Consider the following 22,633-nt stretch of genomic DNA (forward strand, 5'->3'; position numbering starts at 1 on the left):
CTAAAAATTCACCATGCCTGCGTTGTTGGCTGGATCCCCAGTGGGGCATGCAGGAGACAGCCCATCAATGATTCTCTCTTTTCATTGATGTTTCTCTCCCTTCCTCTCTGAAATCAATAAAAATATATTTAAAAAAATGTTTAAAAGGAGACTAGAGGTATTCTTCAAAACAAAGACTACATTCTTTTCATACTACAGCCATTTCCCTTCCCTGTTACTCTACTCCAACTTTTACAGTGAAGTCCTCTTCCTCAGGCATCTAAAATAGCAGAAGACAGAAGATGACATGGTTTCTATTCTGAAGAGTCCAGTGAAGTTAAGAATGGCCCTGGTATAAAGTCAAGAGGCCGAGGATATTCATGTTTGTTATTAGAATACAGCAGGATCAAAATTTTAAAAGAGAGTTAAAAGTGTCCCGGACTTCTGTTACCTTTTGAAAAGAAAATAACAATGGATATCACTGCCTGACATTATAAAGATGAAGACAGCAAAACTATTCAAAATGCTAGCCACAAAACTGGGGCCCAATTTAATCTTTTTCTCCTGGCAAATGTCACTCTTATCCTGCACGTCCTCATTTTTGCCTGCCTATAAAACTCAGTCCTTCCTATTTATCCAGGATAGAATGCCTACACTTAATGTAGATAATCAAGCAAATCTTATTTTCAAGGTTTGAATAATGAATAACTATGACTTTGACATTTTAAGACTGTTATGTTGACCTTGTTCTTTGCTCACTGATCAGAATGAAATGTATCAAATGTGCATTAGAGCAGGGCCCTTGGTGTAATAAAGATTTCATTTATAATGTTTCCTAATGCTCTCTTCTTTTTAGTTTACTCAGCCCACATTGCTCCTTTCCCCAAAGTAATCATTAGTTATTTGAACTATTAAACATACACTTTCTTAATCTTTTATTATTTGTTACATTAATCAAAGCAGTGGCAAGCAAAATATTGTCCCAGAACTCTTAACCTGCTTTAAAATAAAGCCAATGTTCACTTTTAATTGAGCTATTCAACAAGCCTATGGCCTTTTGAAGTGAAGAGATGTTCCTGTCCCAGGAGCTCAAATTGCACTTGACAGTTGCCTGTGGAAGGTATCTAGGAGAGTGCTCCTTTCCCCAAAGAAAGGAGCAGCAGTGGGGGGTTGTGTTCCTGGAAGATTCCTTCAGGTTCCAAGGTCAATTTCCTTTCTCTCTAGAAAGAAATAAAAAAGATAGGACAGGAATACTCCGAGAGAACTCAAGAAGAAAATCCAAAGCTAAGTAGAAAGCTAGCTCACTGAAAAGATAGAGGATACAAAACTGGGAGAGAAAGGGAATTTTAAAGTGTTGGAGGAAGTGGGGGTGAGAGATGATTGTAAACAAACTCACGTGCTAAATATAGAAATTATGGAAATAAATAGCCCATGCTCCCTGGATGGCCACAGCTTTGATGTTAAGCAGCAAACCAACTCCAGAAGGAATCTCCTGTAAAGCTATGAACAGGAAAGGATTAATAATATGCTGATTAAGAGAAACAAACATGTTTTACCTGTGGGATTTTGCTCTTTATGAAAAAGAAAAAAAAAAGGCAAGAATGTCAGAGCAAGCACTTTGTTTAATTAAAATTCTAGAGTGTATAGAGGGGAAAAGACATACAGTCCATTGTCTAATAAATAATATCTTGAGATTTGTTGCAAGGGAGCTTTGAAAGGGTCAGTGCCTTATTCTAATTATGCTTGCTAACTAGTGAGCAAACCGTGAGAAGACATGGCATGAGTTCTGATCAGCAAGACTGAAACCAAACCAGAAGGCAGAAGAGGGGATGAAGGGAGAATCCGGCTGCAGGTAGATGATGTGTGTAAGGTACACTTCATGTGTGATTTCCTTTTTCATTCCTTGGATTGCTTTTTATGGAAATTTTTATTAGTTGGGTCACACTACTAACCAGGTGGTAAGATGGTGAATCATTCCACAGGAGAAAAAGATTCGGAGTGTTTTGGGGAGAGATGTGATTGTAGCCACACTGCAAATTTCTGTTCAAGAAGAGGTGTTTTCAGTCATGACTGAAAGAGAATATTCTAGAGCAGGCAATCCCCAATAGAGGGAACAGTATTCATACAGTAACTCCATTTGCTTTCAGCAAATGCTGGAAAGAGGAACAACTGACCTAGTATCCATTCTCTCCTTATACTTTCCAAAAGCCCTTGTACCTACGTGTGCCTGTGAGAGTAAATTCTGGCCCAAAAGTGTAAATAGAAGTCTGTGAAATTTCTGGAATATTTTCTTAAGAGCATGTCCTACTTCAGCTTTCTGTCTTTCTGGCAGGGAAAGATGTAACCAATACAAATTTTGTTTGAGCAACCATCTCTACTATGAGGTAGATGCTACATGCTGAGGACTAAGAAAAGGTCAGAGAAAAAAGCTGGAACTCAAACAACCTTGTGATACAACCCTACCAAGCCTTGACTCTGACCTCTAGGCTTCTTTTATTTGAGAGAGAAATAAGCCTCTATCCTCTCTAAGCTACTGTTATTTTAGCCTTTGTTTTTTACAACTGAGTATAAACTTAACTGATACACATTCACTATGATTATAAGTAGGATTAAAAGATCTTTAAATCATATTTAGAAATTTATATTATCCTTTCCAGTTCATGGTAAAACTAGGGCAAGGTTTTGGCTTAAAAAGGTTTCTATCAATCAAATGTAATTAATTGTATGCATTTTGCAAAAAGTGTGAAATAAAATTTTGGCCTTCAAGCAACTTTCTTTAAAGCAAAAGACAAAGCTTTAAAAATGTGCATACACACATATATGCCTATATGCACATATATGCATACATATGTACAAAAACTCCCATTGTGTAACAGTGTAATCCAATAGAACCATGTTGAAACAAGCAAAAGATGAGTGCAGGCAATGAAATCCTAAGTACAATAGTTCAGAGGAAACAGCTGGAAGGGAATGGGGAGTTTGGATAGATAAGTCAGTTTTGAAGACTAGAGGAAGAATTAGAACAGTGACAAGACAGGGAAATGGGATACAATGAATACACTGTCAAGAGCATGAAATAACTTTATGTTGTTATCTTAATCTGACATATATGCAGTTAAACTTCTCGTTCAAGGATCTTTGGCTAATGCTCAGTTCTTTCGGCTGGCCCTAATGAAATGCATAAGCTGCCAGGACAGACCACACAGTTCCATCGGTGGCATTTTCAGGAAGACAGCGCAATTAGTGTCTGAACTCTTTCCTATGAAGAACTTTACTGTTTACATTTCAATTGGCTGTTCTGTGGTCAAAGAGATGAGTGAATGATTGCAGTGTGGTAATCATGTCTGGAAAGGAGAAAAGTACAACAGAGCACTTTGGTTGTTGCTGGCAGTATTGCCAGTGGAAATTGGAAAGTTAGGGCATTTGAAGAAGTGAAATGAGAGGAGCTAAGTAAGAAATGTGACAGCGAGGTTGGATAGAACCAGTTGGAAGGTCAATATTCTGAGAAGGAAAATTATGGGGGTTGGAATGGGCTGCAGAAAAGGTACCAAACATGGTTCAGTTGAGGAGGATGAAAATCAATGAATTGAAAAGAAAAAATAAACAAATGAAGAAATAAAACTGTCTTTACTCATAGGTGATATATTTTATGTAGGAAAACCCAAATAATCTGTAAAAACAAATCTACCTGGAACAAGTAAGGGAGTCCAGCAAGATCACAGGATACAAGGTTCATGTATAAAAGTCAATTCTTTCCTATATTCCAGCAATGAACATTTATAATTTGAAACTTAAAAAAAATACCATCTATAATCACACCAAAAATTGAAATACTTAAGGCTAAGTCTAACAAAATCTACCACTGATCTGCATGTGAAAAACTACAAAACACTGATGAAAGATATCAAAGAAAACCAAAATAAATCACATGATATTTCTTGCTCATGGATGGAAAGATTCAATTTGGGAAAGATCTTAGTTCTTCCCAACTGAACTATAGAATCAACGCAGTTCCAATTAACTTTTCAGAAATGTTTTTTTAAAATATATTTTTTATTGATTTTTAGAGAGAGGAAGGGAAAGGGAGAGAGAAATAAAACACCTATGTCAGAGAAACATTGATGGGCTGCCTGCCTCCTGAACACATACACTCCCCCCTCCCCCGCCCCCACTGGGGATTGAACCAGAAACTTAGGCTTAAGCCCTGACTGGGAATCAAATCCTGATTTCCTTGGTTCATGGGCCAATGCTCAACTACCAAGCCACCATGGCTGGGCTCAGAAACATTTTTAAAAGATATCAACACACTTTTAAAAATTATATGGAAATGCAAAGAATTGAGACTAGACAACACAATATTTTCTGCCTAACTATGAAACTATAGTAATCACGACACAGAGATTTCTTGCTGTAACTTCATGAGATTTTTGTCTGTCAAGGGAAAGAAGTGGATCAAGTCAAGTGTATTGAGATATCTTGGGTATTTACACCCACAAACTTCTACAGATCTCAGTCATGCCATCTTAAAAATAATTTTTCACTTATAATGCTCCACCCCTGTTTTTAACATGTCATGTATGTATTCTTTAAAATATATATATTATATATGGCCGAAACCAGCTTGGCTCAATGATAGAGCGTCAGCTTGGGGACTGAAGGGTCCCAGGTTTGATTCCAGTCAAGGGCATGTACCTTGGTTGCGGGCATATCCCCAGCGGGGGCTGTGCAAGAGGCAGCTGATCGATGACTCTCTCTCATCGATGTTTCTAACTCTCTATCTCTCTCCCTTCCTCTCTGTACAAAAATCAATAAAATGTAATAAAAAATAAAATAAAATTATATATATGTATTCTTTAATACACACACACACACACACACACACACACACACACACACACATTTAATTCACTTATATAGGCAGAGAAGTCCCACAATCTGCTATCCAATCCCAAAGGCCTTAGAACCGAGTAAGCCAATGGTATGAGTGCAGAAGTAGACCGATACCCCAATTCAACCAGTTAGACACACCATCATTGGGAGGGCAATTTGCTTTTCTCAGTCTATTCAGGATTCAAATAGTAAACCTCATCAGGAAACACCCTCACAGTAAAAAATGTCTGTCCAGTACCCGGGTACACTGTGGCCGGGTCAAGTTGACATATGATATTTTATATTATGAGATAGTGAATCTGTCCTTTTAAAACAGGTCATATAAGCCCTATATTAACTAAATTTCCTATTATAAAAGGTAAACTCTAGAATTTTAATGACTTAACACAATTACTCTCATTCATTTAATAGTCCAGTGTGAGTGTATCTGATCTGAAGATGGCTTTTTTCTACCTGGTGATTCAGAAACTTAGGCTCCAGTGCCTTTTAGGGTTCCTTTGATGACTATGAAAAGGAAAAAGAAAGAAAAGGACTTGGAAGTGACCCCCATCTCTTTCATTCACGTGCCCTTTGAGAGAACTAGTCATATAATCCTCCAAAAATGAAAGGAGTATATGAAATATGGCTTATGATTAGTCAGTGACTTTCTAGCAATTCTCAGCACTGTGTAAGGCAAGGTGCAATTCTGGTGGAGAGTTAGCCTCCTCTGCCTTAAGGTCTGCTGAACTGCACAGACCCACTCAGTTGTGTAGAAAGAGAAGAGTCACACCACTATAATACAGTAATCACTGAGCATAACAGTGACAGCTACCTCTATGCCCTTTAGCTTTCTATGCCCTTTAAATGGATTAGTAATAATTTCACCAGGAAATGTTTTTAAAAGCACTTGGGAATGCTTATATATATAACAAAGAGCCCCTTTATGCTGTTTTTTCTTCTTCTTAACTTTAAAAATGGACTTGCAGAATGGATATGATATAAAGTAAGACTCCATTGTATCTGGGATTTATTTATTTATTTTGTCTAAATAATTTACTTATTTTGTATCTGATATTCTCTCTCCTCTCTCTCTCTCTCTCTCTCTCTCTCTCTCTACCTCTCTCTTTTTCTCTCTCTACCTCTCTCTCTTTTCTCCTGGCATCTCAGGTTTTTATAATGCACATATTTTATTTAAAAGTAGCATATGAGCATCATAAACATCAAGCATTTTCTTTAAATAAAAATACATACTTTTTTCTATGTCCTTTAACATAAATACAAGGGTACATAAGTAAGGAAGTTATTAAGAACTAGAAAGTTTATAAGTAAGGGAATTATTAAGCACAGATATAGGCTCTGTTCAGTCTAGTGGCTCCAGTGCCTCTCAAAGGGCACAATGTGCTATTTGTTACCAATATTTAAGTGTCCATTCTCATGGCTCTCAAACTTGAGAGTATTTCAGAATTTCCTGGAAGGTTTGTTATAACACATATTTGCTGGATCCCACCCCTCAGTGTTTCTAGTTCAATAGGTTGGTGTGGGGCCCAGGAATTTGTATCTCTAGAAAGTTCCCAGGTGATGTTGACACTATTAGTCCAGGTTCCATACTTTGAAGACCACTAATCATTCTATCAGACTATACCAAAAGAGAGAAATGGAAAGGTATTCAATCTAGGCAATTTCTTAAAGATTGCTTTTGTACTAAAAAAATAATGCTGAAAGACATACAGTGCTTAAAACTCAGGTTAATTTAATTCCATAATCATAAACAGAATAACACCAATTTTGGTACATGGAGTCTTCTGTACTTAATTTTGACTGACCCACATAGAGCAACTGTGATTCATCTGACTTAAAATTGAAAACCCAAATAGCCTTGGTTGTAAAACACAATAGGTTTTTGTGGTGGGGCAAAAAGGAGGACAAATGAGCTATTCAAGCTATAGCACAGATTAGGGAATAATTTGCTCAGATATGAAGAAAAACAAGGAGAAAAATCACAAAAAACTTTATGGAAAATCAAGGTAGAATATTTTCACTAAACACAAGTTCAGGTCCTAACTATATAGATTTAAAATTTTTTGTCTAGGGTATTTAGTTTCTTAATACTACGGGGTAAGTAATTCTGAGGAAGATTATATTTAGAGTTTACTTTCATCTAAGCAAGAAGAAATATATTGTGCAATAATAAAAATATGATCTGTCCTCTGGGTGTTCAATGCCTATGTTAAAAGGATTCATGAGTTATTTACTTAGGAAAATTAGATACCCAGGGAGAGTGACCCTGGTCAAAATTTAGACTTTATAAAAGATTATGAAATTCAGTTGTTCTTGACTCTAGAGAGTAAAGCAATTAATCAAAACATGGAAAAAGTTACAGGGGGTCCATTTTTGAAAAAGATGGATCCTTCCTGGAATCGTATAGGACTTACTTTGAAAGGTGAACAATGATATTGATAAAAAATGTGATTCTGGAGAGCAGATTCCAAGAAGGCGGTGGATTAAGTGGAAGCTACACTAACGTTCTCCCAGGATTAAAATGGAATTACTACTAATACCTAGAAAAATCATCCTGAAAAACCAATTGAAGACTAGCTGTAGAGAATTCTTATAACCAGGAACATAAAGTGGAGACCACATAGAGACTAGTAGGAAGTGCAGAGGCATAAGAGGGCTGGCCTGGTTCCCACAGGCAATAGTTTAAGTTCAGGAGGCATATATCTTGGCTGCTGGGTGATTCCTGGAATCTAAACCCAAAGCTGGCTCTCCAGCCCAGAACTGAGAAAGGTGCCCACATAACAAGGCTGTGATAGGCTGAGGGTTTTGTGTACCCCTGGGAGAGATGGCTGAAAACGCTAGTACCCTCTTATAGGGCCAACACACAACATTTCATGTGCAGCCACGTTGGGCTCTGGCAGAGGGAAGGCAGAGTGGCTTGGAGCTGTGTGAGGAGAATTAGGATTTGGTGTCTCTGGGGATAGAGTTTGGAGGGCAGCCACCTGGATTCCTGTTGATTCATTCCCTCTTACTGTAGAGGACATCTTTCTCAGGCAGACCTTTACCATCCAACGTACACCATACACAAGAATAAATTCAAAATGGATAGAAGTCTTAAATATAAGTCCTGAAATCATCAAATCTTAGAAGAAAACATGAGCAGCAAAATGTTAGACATCTCACAAAGCAGAATTTTCATAGCTACATAGCCTAGGGCAAGATAAACAAAGGAAATATAAACAAATGGGATTACATCAAACTAAAAAGCTTCTGAAGAGCAAGAGAAACCAGTATCAAAATAAAAAGGGAACCCACTGTATGGGAGAACGTATTTGCCAATGATATATCTGATAAGGGGTTAGTTTCCAAAAGATATAAAGTATTCATGCAACCCAACAAAAAAAAGACAGACAATCCAATTTAAAAATGGGCAAAGGACTTAGATATTTGTCCAAAGTGGATATACAGATGGCCAAGATACATGGGAAAAAAAAATGCTCAAAGTCACAGGTCATCAGAGAGGTGCAAATTAAAATGACAATAATGAGGTACCACCTTACACATGCCAGAATGGCTACCATCAATAAATCAATGAACAACAAATGTTGGCAAGAATGTGGAGGAAAAGGGACCCAGTGGACTGTTGGTGGGAATGCAGACTGGTGCAGCCACCTTGAAAAACAATGTGTTGTTCCCTCAAAAAATTAAAAATGGAACTGCCATTTGACCCAGTGATCCAACTTTGAGGTATATATTCTAGAAATATGAAACACCAATTAGAAACAGATATATATTTATGTTCATAGCAGCATTATTTATAATAGTTAAGGTCTGAAAACAGCTCAAGTTCCCATAGGTAGCTGAATGGATTAAAAAAAAGCATACCTGTGGTACAATGGAAAACTATGTAGCTGTTAAAAGAAGAATCTCTTACTATTTGAGACAGCATGGAGATATCTAAAGGGTATTGTGCTTAAGTGAAATAAGCCAATCAGAGAAAGACAGGTATCTCATGATCTCACTCATATGTGGAATCTAATGAACAAAGTAAATGGATGATCAAAATCTATTCAGAGACATGTAAGCATGGGACAGACTGATGAATCTCAGAGGCAATAGGGAAGGGGAGGAGACAGACAGGAAGTGATTAACCAAAGAACTTACATGCATAAACCCTGGACACAAATAGTAGCGGGAGGGAGGGTGTAGGTGCAGGGTATAGGGGTTCATACTGGAAAAAGAGGGGACATATGTAATACTTTAAACAATAAAGGTAATTTAAAAAAAATGTGATTCTCTGAGAACGTGATCTGGAACAAGCAGATATCTCACACACCAGACGGTAATATTTAAGTGGCCATGGAAATGAATGACTATTTCTATGACTGTTTTGTCTTTGATGAAAAATTCTAATACAATTATATTTTCCTTAACTATATTTACAAAGACACATTAAAATGTTGAATGTAATGATTAAAAGGAAGGAGAGCATGCAAAGAAATTGTGTCTTGCATTCTACCAATGACAATTTTATCTGGGAGTAATTTAAAAAAAAATTTTTAAAGAAAGGAAGCTGGATTAGGTGGTTGAAAATGAAATAAATATTCACCAAAAAGAAAGTGACCTAAAATATAGTGGATATGAACAATTTTTTCTAAATATGACAAAAATGAACTCTGGGGAATTAGGTAAACTGATGATTTTTATAACTTTTAATTTTTTCGGTAATAATAATCCTTCTTTAAAAGCAGTTGTTTCAGATTATAACCTGACAAAGCTTTAGAGACAACTATTTGCACTTTAGAGTAGATGATATGTACTCATATGGCAGCTTCCCAGGAAATGCTAAAAAATCATTAAAATCTGATTAAGGATGATATGAAATAAAATACCATGTACAGTGATTGAGAACTCATTCTCAAAGAATGTTTGTTTATTGGATATATTATAATGCTTAAGGCTGTTTCAAAGAAAATTTAAAAGAAATTAAAAAAGTATACAGAAATATATGAAAAACCAAAGACAATAATTAATATAAAATTTTGATTTTAAAAGTAGTATATCTGTGATTCAGGATACTTTTAAGTTTGACATTATATTCTAAGTTGATTATTTGTAAGCGATAGCTGTTTGAATCATGTCCTCTAAACAGACACAAGTGCAAGTGGTGGAATGTAAGAGACTTATTTACTTAGGGGTCCAGGAGATAGTATGAGAGTCATGGAAACAGGACAGTAAAGGGAAAGAAGCCAACCAAGAGGTCCTACCCTCAACCTGGGAGTTTGTTCTGTCCCAAGGCAAGTTTACTGGGCTTTCATGCTCCTGCACCTGTCAGTTATGAGCTATGAGCTCCCTGAGAGGAATGGCCTCCTTAGGTTCTTCTTATGCTCTGTCTGTGCTTCTGGGTGAAGTGGTGCCAGGTAGCCATAGATGTCAATTGTTAGGAGGGAAGTAAGCACACTGGAGGATGGGTATCTGGAAAGGGAATTAGCAGGGATCCAGGTGGCCATCAATAGTTTCTTACAGGAGCTTTATGAAAATTTCCCAAGTAACTGGAAAACGGCCCTAAATTCAATGAATATTTTGACACATTTAAAGTACATATACATACATATATATACACACATACATATATCTATATGCATTGATTTCAGAGAGGAAGGAAGAAGAAGAGAGAGATAGAAGTATCAATTATGAGAGAAAACCATTGATCAGCTGCCTCATGAAAGCCCCAAACTGGTGATTAAGTGTGGAACCTGGGCATGTGCCCTGACTGGGAATTGAACTGTGACCTCTTGGTTCATAGGTCCACACTCAACTACTGAGCCACGCCACCCAAGTGACTCATTTACAGTTTATGATATACATTGTGTGTGTTTGCATTATGTGTAGAGGTTGATCAACAGTTGAATGAAAAGGGGTTTACTTTTGGTGAATATACAGCACATAGGTAGGGCACTGAGGATGATTTGTTGATTGACCCAGTGAATATTCTTCTCCAGAAGATTCATTATGTACCACACTCCCCATAGACACAGCCAGTCCTTATCCCTATAAATTAGCATTGGAAAAAGGATGATTATATTCCTATTGCCTAGCCAGAAAGCCAAAAATAATCTTAAGAAGCAAGTTCTCTTGAAGAGAAAAGAAAAAGACATTCATGCACATTTATCAACTTAAAATATCTAATTTTGGAAGATAGCTTAATTCCTTTTATATTTAGGACTTTAAGTGAGGTTAAAAGATCATCAAATTCTGGGGTTGCTGCTTTTGCTGTATCCCATAAGTTTTGGTATATTGTTCCAAATATTTTTTTTCTCTCTCCATATTTTCTAATTTCCTTTTTGATTTCTTTGACTCATCGGTCATTCAAAAGTGTATTGTTTCATTTCCATAAATCATAGGTTTTAGAACAAAAAAGCTTTAGACTGTCCTTGAGGCATTAATATTTTTTTAAATCTTGTGTTTGCTAGAACACAGGGAGTGCCATGGCAGACCAACATTCAAACATTTGGGTAGAAAAATTTGTGATGCATGTTGGAGTAAATAGGAAAAGGAGGAACACGAGACTATCTGAATGGATATTACAAAGTGACTATTAGGGAAGGAATGGATAAGTGCCATTATTGTATACCTCAGAAATACTTGACGTCACCAAACAGGTCATGACTGTGTGATTAAAGAGAAAAGGAAACACATCAGTTGTCAGCCCAGGTGTCTCATCCACAGGGGTTGAATCAAAACATTTGGAAATAGGCCAAAGAATCTTTAAAATCTCTCCTTGACTTTGTCTATCCTCCTGGGGCCCATATGAAATAGCTGCTTCAGTTTACAGTGATATTGATGCTACTGACAAACACATTAGTCTGAAGAAAACTTTTCATCAACTGTCTTACTATCAGTTCTCTAATTGCTTTCAGGGCTCTGATTTAGTTATTTCTTGAATGGATCTAGGCAGCTTATCCGATGTCCTACAACGAATTCTAGCCCTGGTGAATTAGCCTTCTTCAAGGGCAGCTGTTATCTCCAATTAATATCTAGGACACAGGTTCTCAAATTTAAGATTACATGTGAATCACTTTTATCTTAATTGAAATAGATTTCTGGGTCCTACCAGAGATTCTGATTTAGTAGGTCTAGGGTAGGGCCTGAGAATTTGCATTTTTCACATGTTCCTATGTGATGTTGATGCTGATGCTATTGGTTCAGGGACCACGATTTGAGAACCACTGGTCTTCAGAAAGTAAAGAATTTAAGCCATGTAGGCAGATTAATGGTATCCTCGAATATTGCGTTAAGGTTAAGATTAAGGAGTTAGAAGCAGCTTGTGCTGCCAGGTATAAAAGCTTGGCTAACTATTCAGCCATAGTAAACTCTGTATAGTCCATAGATAATATTGATATTTTCAATGACTTAAAGGGAAAAACTTGCTAAGTTTAAATCATCTAGTCTTTTCAAGTGGAAATAGCTTATTTGCCTGATTAATTGATATAATTTCCATGTTTCTTTTCAAGAGACCTTTTATGGAAATTGAATTCTGTGCTCATCCAGTTTCCAGCATTTATGAAACTATTTGTCAAATGATGGATGCTGTTTCTAGATAATCTGATTAGCCTGAAATGAAGACTTTTGCTGAGTATAGACTTATAGAAAACTGTGGCAATGTATTCTTTATCATTATAGTTACAATAAAAAAAACAAACCTCTGAAACCTTAACCAATACAATGTCACTATTCATAAAAATGCAGTGAACCCCTTCATAAGATGCCTTTTAATAAATAACAACCAAATACTAGGAAATTAAAGCATATTGGTTATAATATCCAATATATTCCTGATATCTGTCCTTTTTAATATATATTTTTCATGGTAATTATGGAGCTTTTTCTCTCAGTTTTTATATCAATCAAATAAGGTTAAAGTATAGCCAATTACTATCCTTTTAAATTTCACATGCTTTTCATTCATTATTTTTTTAAAAATTGCAAGAAGCTATTTTCAGATATAATATACTCAGGACTTCAGAAATTGTGTGTTGTGTTCTTCCCACAGTCATAGAAGCATCAGGTTATAAGCATAAATGCTTTATAATTGTTTTATTAATTCTATATCTTAATAAAGCTCTGTTGCTATGGATATAATTTTATGCTTAGCCATATTAACTTTCAACTTCAGCAACTTTCATTCTTAGATGAATATATAAAAGTTTCTCAGGGAGCTAGAGAAGAAGGTTAAGAAGGAGGAAATTCGACTATTGCATAACCGGAGGTTGAACTAACTTTCTGTTTATCTACAAAGAAAAAAAATTAACTAGAAATTTGCCAATTCAATTTACATTGCCTTTTGGAGACACAGCCGTTGGAAGCTAGCATTGCATTTTTTAAAAATACATTTTTTTAATTGATTTTTTACAGAGAGAAAGGGAGAGAGATAGAGAGTGAGAAACATCATTCATTTGTCTCCTGCACACCTCCAACTGGGGATGTACCCACAACCAAGGTACATGCCCTTGACCAGAATCAAATCTGGGACCTTTCAGTACACAGGCCAACACCCTATCCGCTGAGCCAAAACAGGGCACTAGCATTGCATTCTATTTATCCAGGTGGCTTTTCTTATACATAAACAAAGACATGTGCTCCTTCTTCCATTTGTATTACTCAGTTAATACTCCTGCTATTTTATCAATACTAAAAAATAATTTTTTAGGGCAAAAATTACATCTGAAAATAAATGAATTATTTTTCTATCCTGGGCCCAGTTTCAGTGATTTGGGACAATTGATATATTTTCTCTGGCACTCAATTTCCTCATCTGAAATATTTTCCAGTTCAAAATTCTATGATTCAGTTATAATAATTGTTTCATGATGGATATGTTTAAGAAAGATAGCAGCATTGCAGTCATTTTTATGCTGAGTTAGAGTGCAAAGCTATATAAATTATCCCCATTCCCTTCTAATTAAATACGTTAGCACTTGGACACAATTGGGGCCCCGTATAAGTTATCTATTGCTGTAAAACAAGGTACCACAAAGACAACACACATTTATTATCTTACAGTTTGAATGGGGCAGGGTTTCACCTGCTTAGGGTCCCCCAAGGCTGCCTTAAAGGTGTCTGCAAGGCTGCTTTTCATCTTCCAACCTCATTCAGGTTGTTGTCACAATTTCGTGCTTTGTCATGGTAAGACAGAGGCCCTTAGCTCCTAGCTGCCTTCCCCTTTCATAGGCAATAAACAACATAGTCATCAGGCTAGCATCTCCACTGCTTCAAAACTCTCACTTTTAGATCCTCTCCTGAAAGTTTCATCTCTCTTGAGGTTGAATTTAAGTCATCTAATTGGACCCTAAACCTGCAACATTCCTTCACATTTGCCATCAAGGGTAACATAATGATGGGAGTAAGAGCCTATCATCTCTGCCATATTCAATTGGTTAGGTTATTTTAAAATATATATATATTTTTTATTGATTTTTTTTACAGAGAGGAAGGGAGAGGGATAGAGTTAGAAACATCGATCAGCTGCCTCCTGCACAGCTCCTACTGGGGATGTGCCCGCAACCAAGGTACATACCTTCGACTGGAATCGAACCCGGGACCCTTCAGTCCACAGGCTGATGCTCTATCCATTGAGCCAAACCGGTTAGGGCCAATTGGTTAGATTCTTTACCTACCTGTTTTTGACTTTTCTACTAGGATCTCTTCTCTCTCACTTGAAATTGGAAATATCATAAGCCTCACAATGTATCTGTCTGTAGTTCTCCCTGCTGTCTAAGTGGAGATGTTAGTTTACTATCTCAGTTGATTTAACAGCTGCCCAATGAGGAAGGTGTTGCTGGCATCTGCATCTCTCTTTGACAAACTAGCATAGAAGGCACAGACATCTGTGGTGACTTGCTTAATAATGCGTAGATTCCAAATGACAATTCTAAGTTAAGTTTTCTGCCTCCTTGTTCGATGAAATTTGCACTATACTTATGCTAGGTTTGTTTAGAAATTCGGATGTGTTGCTGTTCTCTTTTCTCTGGTGTGATTGTTATTGATAATCTCATTTCCATTGGTGTTTTGTACACTGAGACTCGAGTGCAGATTGTGAAGGGGAAGATAGAAATCAAGGCGAGGGAACAAAGGAAACAAGACCAAGTGAAGCAGAGCACAGGGGTGTTTTATTTGGAAAAGTACCTACACATATTTTTCTCTTCCTCGGAGGTGGGCTAAAGCTAAGAACAATGAGTTGTCTATGCCATCTGCTTCTCTTTAAATTAAATTCCTCCACTGTGAGGACTAGAAGATAGTGCTTTTCAATTTTGAGTATTTTAGGGAGGCTTAACTGTCAGTAAAACATATTAATTTCTTCTACTTTTGGTAAATGGAGATTGAACAACTTATGGATAATCACCTCCCCCCCCCCCGCCCACATATACATCCAGCCATTAATATCTTCCTTATGAAATGTTTATGACTGTAATTGCTGCTCTGATTATATATTGTGTGAATCTGAAGCACATTATTATACTGGCAGCTAATGGAATTTAGCACTGAAATAGGTATTCTGGAAAAGACTTGAGTTTTGAATTGTATTCTTCCTTGAGGTTGCAGTGCATTTCATGGCTCATGTACCTCACAGTGTGCTTGTAGCTGATGGATTAAAATCTTTCTGCTGAATAGTCAACAGCAGAGTCAATTATAGTCACTCCTTAGCTTGCTTATCTCAATTCTCTCATCACTTATTCAAAATGTCAAAAATAAACTCTTGATTACTGTTGATTCACCTTTATGAGTACTGAGAAAATGGAAGTTTATCATCTGTCAACACTTCAATTGGATATATTGGGGGGAAGAGCGGGGCTAGGAGTGTGATCTCCTAAGGATGGGCATTGTGTACCTTGAGAACAAAGGGGTATGCTAGTTCATTGTTCTTCCATTAGTCCAAGAAGCCCACAAGCCTTTGTGGACCCCATTACCCTTTCTATTGTGAGATGAGCTTTGAAGTGAGAGAACAAAATTTTTTTTTACGTTATAAAGTAGAATGTAAAGGTTATATATATCGATAGTACAGCATTTGCAGCAAATGAAACGATTTCAGTGGCTGCTTACATTTCTGAATAACTAGAGACCTTTTACTTGTATAAGGTAAAATTTGATGCTTAGGACACTTTTTAGGAGTTGGTGGCTCTTGTCATTTAATAGTTTTTCTTCAATTTAGTCAAATGAAACTGAAATTGGGCATGCTTTTATATTCAGTAGGTGTCATGTTTTTATTTGACAGTTCTATTATATACAAACAAATGGCAGATATAGATTCTTCATACAACATACTATACCATACAAGTAGCATCAGCATCACCTGAGAGCTTATTAGAGATGCAGGTTCTCAGGCTGCCCTTGTCCCTTTGAACGAGAAACTGAATCAGTCAATGTGTATTTTAAGTCTCCCAGGTGACTGTAATGCAGGTTAAGGTCTGAGAAGTCTGATCAAACTCATTTTATAGATTATAAAACTGATGCTGGGCATGGTATGATGACTGGATGAATTTTAGGGCCCTTATTCCGACCCCTATTTTTCCTAAAAATCACATGACCTCTGTTTCTTAAAGTGGAAAGCAGTAATTTGTAAATGAATTGAAAAAGGGACCATTTCCCCACTTTTGAATAGCGTGAGTGCTTTGTTTAAATTGTTTGCACAAGAAAATTAGCCTAGAAAAAGTTTTGATGACACAAGTAACAGTTTTGTGGTCCTGTGCATTGGGTTTCTCATTTTCTTTTTAGTGGAGGAGAGAATAGGATGCAGTTAAACCCCAGAGGAGTGGCTGCTGCATGTTAATAGAAGTGGGAGACACTATTTTAATCATCACTTTCTAGCCCAATGAGTCCACAGGCAGATTTCCCACCCGGGTCTTTCCCATGCTACATTACCCACATTGATAGTGCCCCGTGGAGGTTTTCCTGCACACACAGTGTTATACGCTGGCGAGTTTCTCAGTCGTTGTGATATTGAAATGAATCCCTCGGGCAGCTGGCATTAACTACCCCTCTGTGACTTGGGGAATAAGCATTTCCTCTTGAGCAGAAAGTAGAAAACAGCGTTCATTATGTGTAATATAAAAGCTGTATAATGATGCCTGCTAAGATCTAGTTCCATGTGAACTCAATTTGGGCTTTGTGTGTATAAACAAACAAGTAAAATTTACGTCTATTGTTTGTTCAACTGGAAGCATTTTCTTGAATAGAGAATGTTGCTGTAAAATTAGAAAAATGCATTGTGTGTGTGTGTGTGTGTTTGTGTGTGTTTGCCTATATGTAAAACATCATGCAACATATATGAAAAGTGCATTAAACATAAACATCAGCATTTATGAATAATTATAAAGAGAACACGCAGTTAACAACCACTGAGTCTAGGAGTGATGGTGCTAACTCTCCAGGCACCTAGGCTGGGTATCCTGAGTGTCTTGTAACCTCTCAGTATTTGTACCTGCTCTTTCCTCTCCTTGGACGTCTCCACCCCAAACACAGAATTGTAAGGCTGCAAAATTTCTTCTAATTCTTATAGACTGGCTGAAAAGATGCCATAGCCATTCATGTCCCATGTCTGCAGGACACTTTGAGATGTCTCCTTTAGAGTATAAGAATTGTTTTTTTGCATGGGCATCTTAACACAGGTTTTAGTTCTCTCTGTGTGTGTGTGTGTGTGTGTGTGTGTGTGTGTGTGTGTGTGAGAGAGAGAGAGAGAGAGAGAGAGAGAGAGAGAGAGAGAGAGAGAGAGAGAGAGAGAGATTTTTCAATACCTAGCCTGCACCTGACATATTGTAACATTCAGTTGGTTTGAGGGACCAGTCCCTCAAACCCACATCTCCATAATGCACTGTCTTGCCCAAAGTTTTGAGTCCCAGTGAGGAAGATGGAAATTCCAGAGTTGTTAACAACTCCTCTATTTTCTTCCATTAGTGCTATCTCCATACTATCACTCTCATCTTTCTTCCAACCACCCCTCCCTTTGTACTCTCTCCTTTCTCAAATTGCCACTCAGTGTGGTTTTCAAGCTTAGTTCTTATATCTCCTCTTCCAACAAATGTTTTGGTTGATGTCGCTGTGGAGGTAAAGAACCTGGAGCGGAAGCAACATTTCCTTATGTCTGAGGACTTTATTACATTTGCTTAAGTGAAGCCTTGAGTCCGGTGATTGATACTCTTGTTTTCTAACATTTATAAGGTGATTTTTAATATTGTGGATGGCGTGGCCTTAGGGGAACCATGGCACCCGTTATTTTATCCTGCAAATGCCTTGCTGGCTTGTTGCCTGTCACACCTTGGGGTTTGGGAGGATTCCCACAGAATCACACACAAATGGGAATCGGTTAAAGAATTTAAAAAAATGGGGAAAAACAGACTAGTTCAGGATGAGCAAAAGAAGAGAGAGCACTGGTTCTTGTCCTCCTTTCAGCCCTCGGAGAGGTGTGCTGTTACATCTCTCTGTGTCATCTCCTGAGACTTTTCTCCACATGGTCAGGGTCCCAGCAATGGAATACTGAATGTTGCCCAGGCCAGTCTCGTTTTGTGCTGCCATTATGCCTTTCCTCTTACTGTTTCTTACTCCTGGATGTTTCCCTGTTTTTCTCCTCCTCCCTACCCCTTTCACCTACAGTGTTCTCCTTCTCTAAGTGTTTATAAAGGTCATGGATACCTCACGGTTCCACTTAAACTTCTGGTGCTTCCTTTTCTGGATCTTTGCTGATGTTGTACTCTCCGACTGGAATAAGACCCCTCTCTCCCCACCTCCCTTCTCCATGCTCAGTCACTCCTCAGGGACTTTTCTCTGAGCTAATAGGGGAAAACTCTTTGCTCTGCTGACCTCCATAGCAGTAAACTTTAAATTGGCATTGACACTTTCTCCTTGATCTTCAGAAAATGCACTTCTTAGTCTTCTATTTGATGGCAAGTCCATCCAGAGAAGCAACCATACATTATGTCTTGTATTTCAGAGTAACTTGTGTATGATAGGTCTTAAAAATGTATAATAAAGGAAAAGATCAAGGTATCAGGTATGTGTGCAAAAGGCTTGAGTAGAGGTGGCTATGGGAAGCAGATTCATTTCATTTACCTTGGTCAGGTGAGCTGGGTATTCTGTGAGCTGTTGGGAGTAGCATCATCTTTTATCCTTTCCCACTCACATGGCCTCACTTATACCCAGAGTGACTCTTAGGATTCTTTTTCAATAGGAAAACAGGAAGGCTGGATTCATCAGGACTCAGGAATGCCTTACACAATAGATTAGGGGCTTACACCACACATCATTATACCCACAACATGTATTAGAATATAGTATAGTAACCTGAGTAGTTAGAAGTTTAGAAGTTTGCTATCTTTTTGTTTCCATTGCAATTCAATAAATTATTAGTATAAGAGAAAAAAAATATCCAAACTGCTGAGAAATCTTCAGGCAGGTCTCAGGATATTATTTTTTTAAAGTGATGTAAATGAAAAGAGATCAAACAAAGAAAAGAAAACAAAGAGATCTATGTGGATGCTTAACAGTTTCACATCTTTGCCTTCCAGGAGACGGAGCTGTTAGATCTCAGCCTTGTCAAGGATGCCAGATGTGGGAAACACGCCAAAGCGCCCAAGGTAGGAAGCGGAGCGTTATGCCCGCACCAGATGCCGCCTTGATTACTTAGCTGTGTCATAGTGTCAATTAATTGCCCCAATTAAAAGTTCCTCTGTTGTAGATGTTGTAAAACACAATAAAGCAGTTGATCGTTCCAGAAGCCATGCCCTCAACACTTCCACTTTTATTAAAAAAACAAAACAAAAAAACAGAAACATTGAGCAAATATATAGGCAGTTGGCTATGGGGGCTTTTCTTTATTTTTGTTTGAATAAAATAAAGATGCTAACGTTACTGAGGAATTCTAAATAGCTGAAAGGTGTTTGAAATGGCCTGCAAAACTTCTTGAACCTCCTAAGCAGAAGGAATAGCATCTTTGACACAGGATAAACTAGACCTGGTACCTCAAATGCTTTGCAGTTGAAATCATTTCATCGGTTGAGCCCAAAGGCTGTACGAGTTGTTTCTGCAGAGTTACTGGTGAAGACCGGCAGACTTGGGAGCAGTGGTGTGGAATGTCAGTTTGTTTTGGTGTGAAAAACTTACTGAAGGAATATTCAATGCACTTTATTTTTTAAAGGTTGTTTAAACATGCTGAATAAGGGACTTACTTTTTTTTTTTAACATAGATTATCTGGTAGGGTATGGCATGATATGTTGATTTACCATTGAATTGGGGTGTCACTGGTTAACAAAATGATACAGTTTTTGGGTGCATAGTACTACAATATATTACCCTTATACTGCATTGTGTTCACCATCCCAAGTAAAGCTTCCATCCATTACCATTCATCTCCCCCCCCCCCAACCCAATTTCAGTTCTTTAAATACATCTTTTCTAGCACAGAGAGTATTGGCAAATAGGGAAGTAAGATGCCATTCCGTAGCTTTTGCCTCTTTCATGGAAACTGACATAAAACTAGCAATTTTCCATTTGAGTATCTGTCTGCAACTTTTGTTTTATTCTTTAAAAGTCAAAATAGTTTCTTTGAAATCAAAGAGTATTGTTATTTTATCTCTGGTGATGCAGGAAGACAAAAAAAAGTCACCTGTAATTCTTCTTCTTCAGATACATAACAGTGCAGCCATTACTTGCAAATTTTGCCATAGGGCAAGAACCCAAATACTGCTTTCATTACTGAAAGAGGTTAACAATTCTCTATAGGAAAATATGAGAAAGAAAAATAAGTAAAAATCAAAGTTATTTTCAAGGAAGTTACTATTAGTGTTTCATGTGAAAGCAGTATATTGCTTACATTCATCTCTGGAATTTCAGTAGTTTAGTTTTTCAATTTTGTAACATTAATGGTTTGTTGATGATTCAAAATTGTTCACAGTTTGTAGTGCAGGAAAGAATATTTTTTTCTTCTTCTCCCAACAATATTTCAGCCAAGTTTCTTGTAAGCCTGTTAGAGCTATATTGGTAACATTGTAATAAAGTTTGCCTTTTAATTCAAGTTTATTGGCCTGACTTGAAATTTCATTCTCAATATTTGTTCAAGACAGTTGCCTACACTTTATTCCACTACCCATAGCCCCAGGCATCATGAGTCCAAGTAAGTTCTTCAGGCACACGGAGAGTTTCTTAGCCTTGAGTCTTTTTAATTGCAGCCCCCGGCATGCCTACTGGTGGTGCTTCATGTATGGATGCAGTTTGATAAATGGCTATGGAATGTTGACAAATGAGCAGAGCTGTGCTCAGCTGATAAACTGCTATTAGATCCTAAAATACGTCTCTTGAGGACAATCTTAGACTCTCGGAATACTCTGGCTTTTGCTGCTTTTCCACCAAAGATTGCTTTCTCTGTGGATTTTCCATGTTCTTGGGTCTTCCTCCTTTCGATTTCTTGCTGGTTTTCAAGAACCTCAATAGACTGTCCTATTTTCCAAGCTGGGTTCTGTGACATATTATGTGTGACCTTCCTGAATCTCAGATTTCTTCCTCATTGGTGAAGTCATGATACTATTACTAGTAATAATGATAATGATGATGATAGATGAGTATTTTATATCATTGCTATAAGAATTAAATGAAACAATTCACTAGCAAACCTTTAGCAGAGGAGTTCTTAAATTTATCTGTTCCTGGAACATCACACGGCTATTGCTGCATTGGCTGTTGTCATGTTTTCTATTCGACATCTAAGGGAAAGAGATCTGGAAAACTTTAAAAAAATGTTGATGCCTGTTCTCCACCCAAGACATTCTGGTGGTAGAAGAATTTAATTGATATAAGTGTGGCATGCACATCAGTTTTGAAAAATAAATTTGCAGCAACATTTGAGCACCCCTGTCTTAACTTATTGCTACTATATAATAAATCCTCACGAAATATTAACCACTCTTATTGGTATTATTGTCATTATTTTTGTATATATTATTATTAAAAGCTTTATGTTGGATTTGCATTTGGTTTTCATTTTGCTCACTTCACTTGGAAAAGTTTGTTATAAAGAGAAATTGGATCAGGGGCTTGGCTGAAATGGGTTTTGTGGATTGACTGGGAAGAAATAAGCTGCTAATCATATCAGTCTAAAAAATCTTTAAGTTGTAAAAGAAAACCCCAGCTCAACTGGATAAATAAAAACAGAATTTATTAAAAATGATTGGAATGTATTGAAAATTTCAGTGGGCATGCTGGGTTTAGGTGAAGTTGCATTTAGCTGCTCAAAACATGTCATGAAGGTAGACATGACTAATCTGGCATCCAACGTGCTGGAAGGGATGCCTTCTAGCCTGGAGATCCTTCTAGGGGGGGCTTCTTCTGCAGGCTACTCTGGCAGATCCTGGCTTCCCCAGCAGCATTTCTATAAGGCAGGAACCAAAGAGAGAGGAGCTCCCTCTGGAGTATTCCAGAATGATTGCAGTATAACCAACTCTCAGAAGGAGGTGCAAGGCCCAAGGAGGAAAACTAAATAAGAGAAGACCATGATGTTGACTAGAAGGAAAGCAGTGGGACTGGCAGTGGAGAATTAGAAAGCATAAAGGCATCTGTATGGGGTGAGAAAAGCTTAGAAACTTAGGGCAGAAAGGCAATGCAAAGGAGGACAGATTGCCTAGAAGGCTTTCTGTGGGGGCTCCTAGACCATAAAAGACCATTTGTGGAGCAGAAATTATTTATGAAAAGACCCAGGCACCTCGCAAATATTTATCCACGCATTTGTATTATTTTTGTTTTTCA

The 22,633-nt window shown here is 37.4% G+C and overlaps 1 protein-coding gene across 4 annotated transcripts in view; it reads left to right on the forward strand.

The window, feature by feature from the left end:
* The window catches only part of PLCB1 (phospholipase C beta 1), a 603,902-nt gene that overhangs the window by 192,496 nt on the left and 388,773 nt on the right, over positions 1-22,633 (forward strand). For all 4 annotated transcript variants that reach the window (XM_045574800.1, XM_036419878.2, XM_045574801.1 and 1 more), the window contains exon 3: positions 19,404-19,472. In XM_045574800.1, the coding sequence (XP_045430756.1) occupies positions 19,404-19,472 (69 nt within the window). The remainder of the gene's footprint in view (positions 1-19,403; positions 19,473-22,633) is intronic.

This window comes from Pipistrellus kuhlii, unplaced genomic scaffold (assembly GCF_014108245.1).
Source record: "Pipistrellus kuhlii isolate mPipKuh1 unplaced genomic scaffold, mPipKuh1.p scaffold_m20_p_6, whole genome shotgun sequence".
NCBI classification, from domain to species: Eukaryota; Metazoa; Chordata; class Mammalia; order Chiroptera; family Vespertilionidae; genus Pipistrellus; species Pipistrellus kuhlii.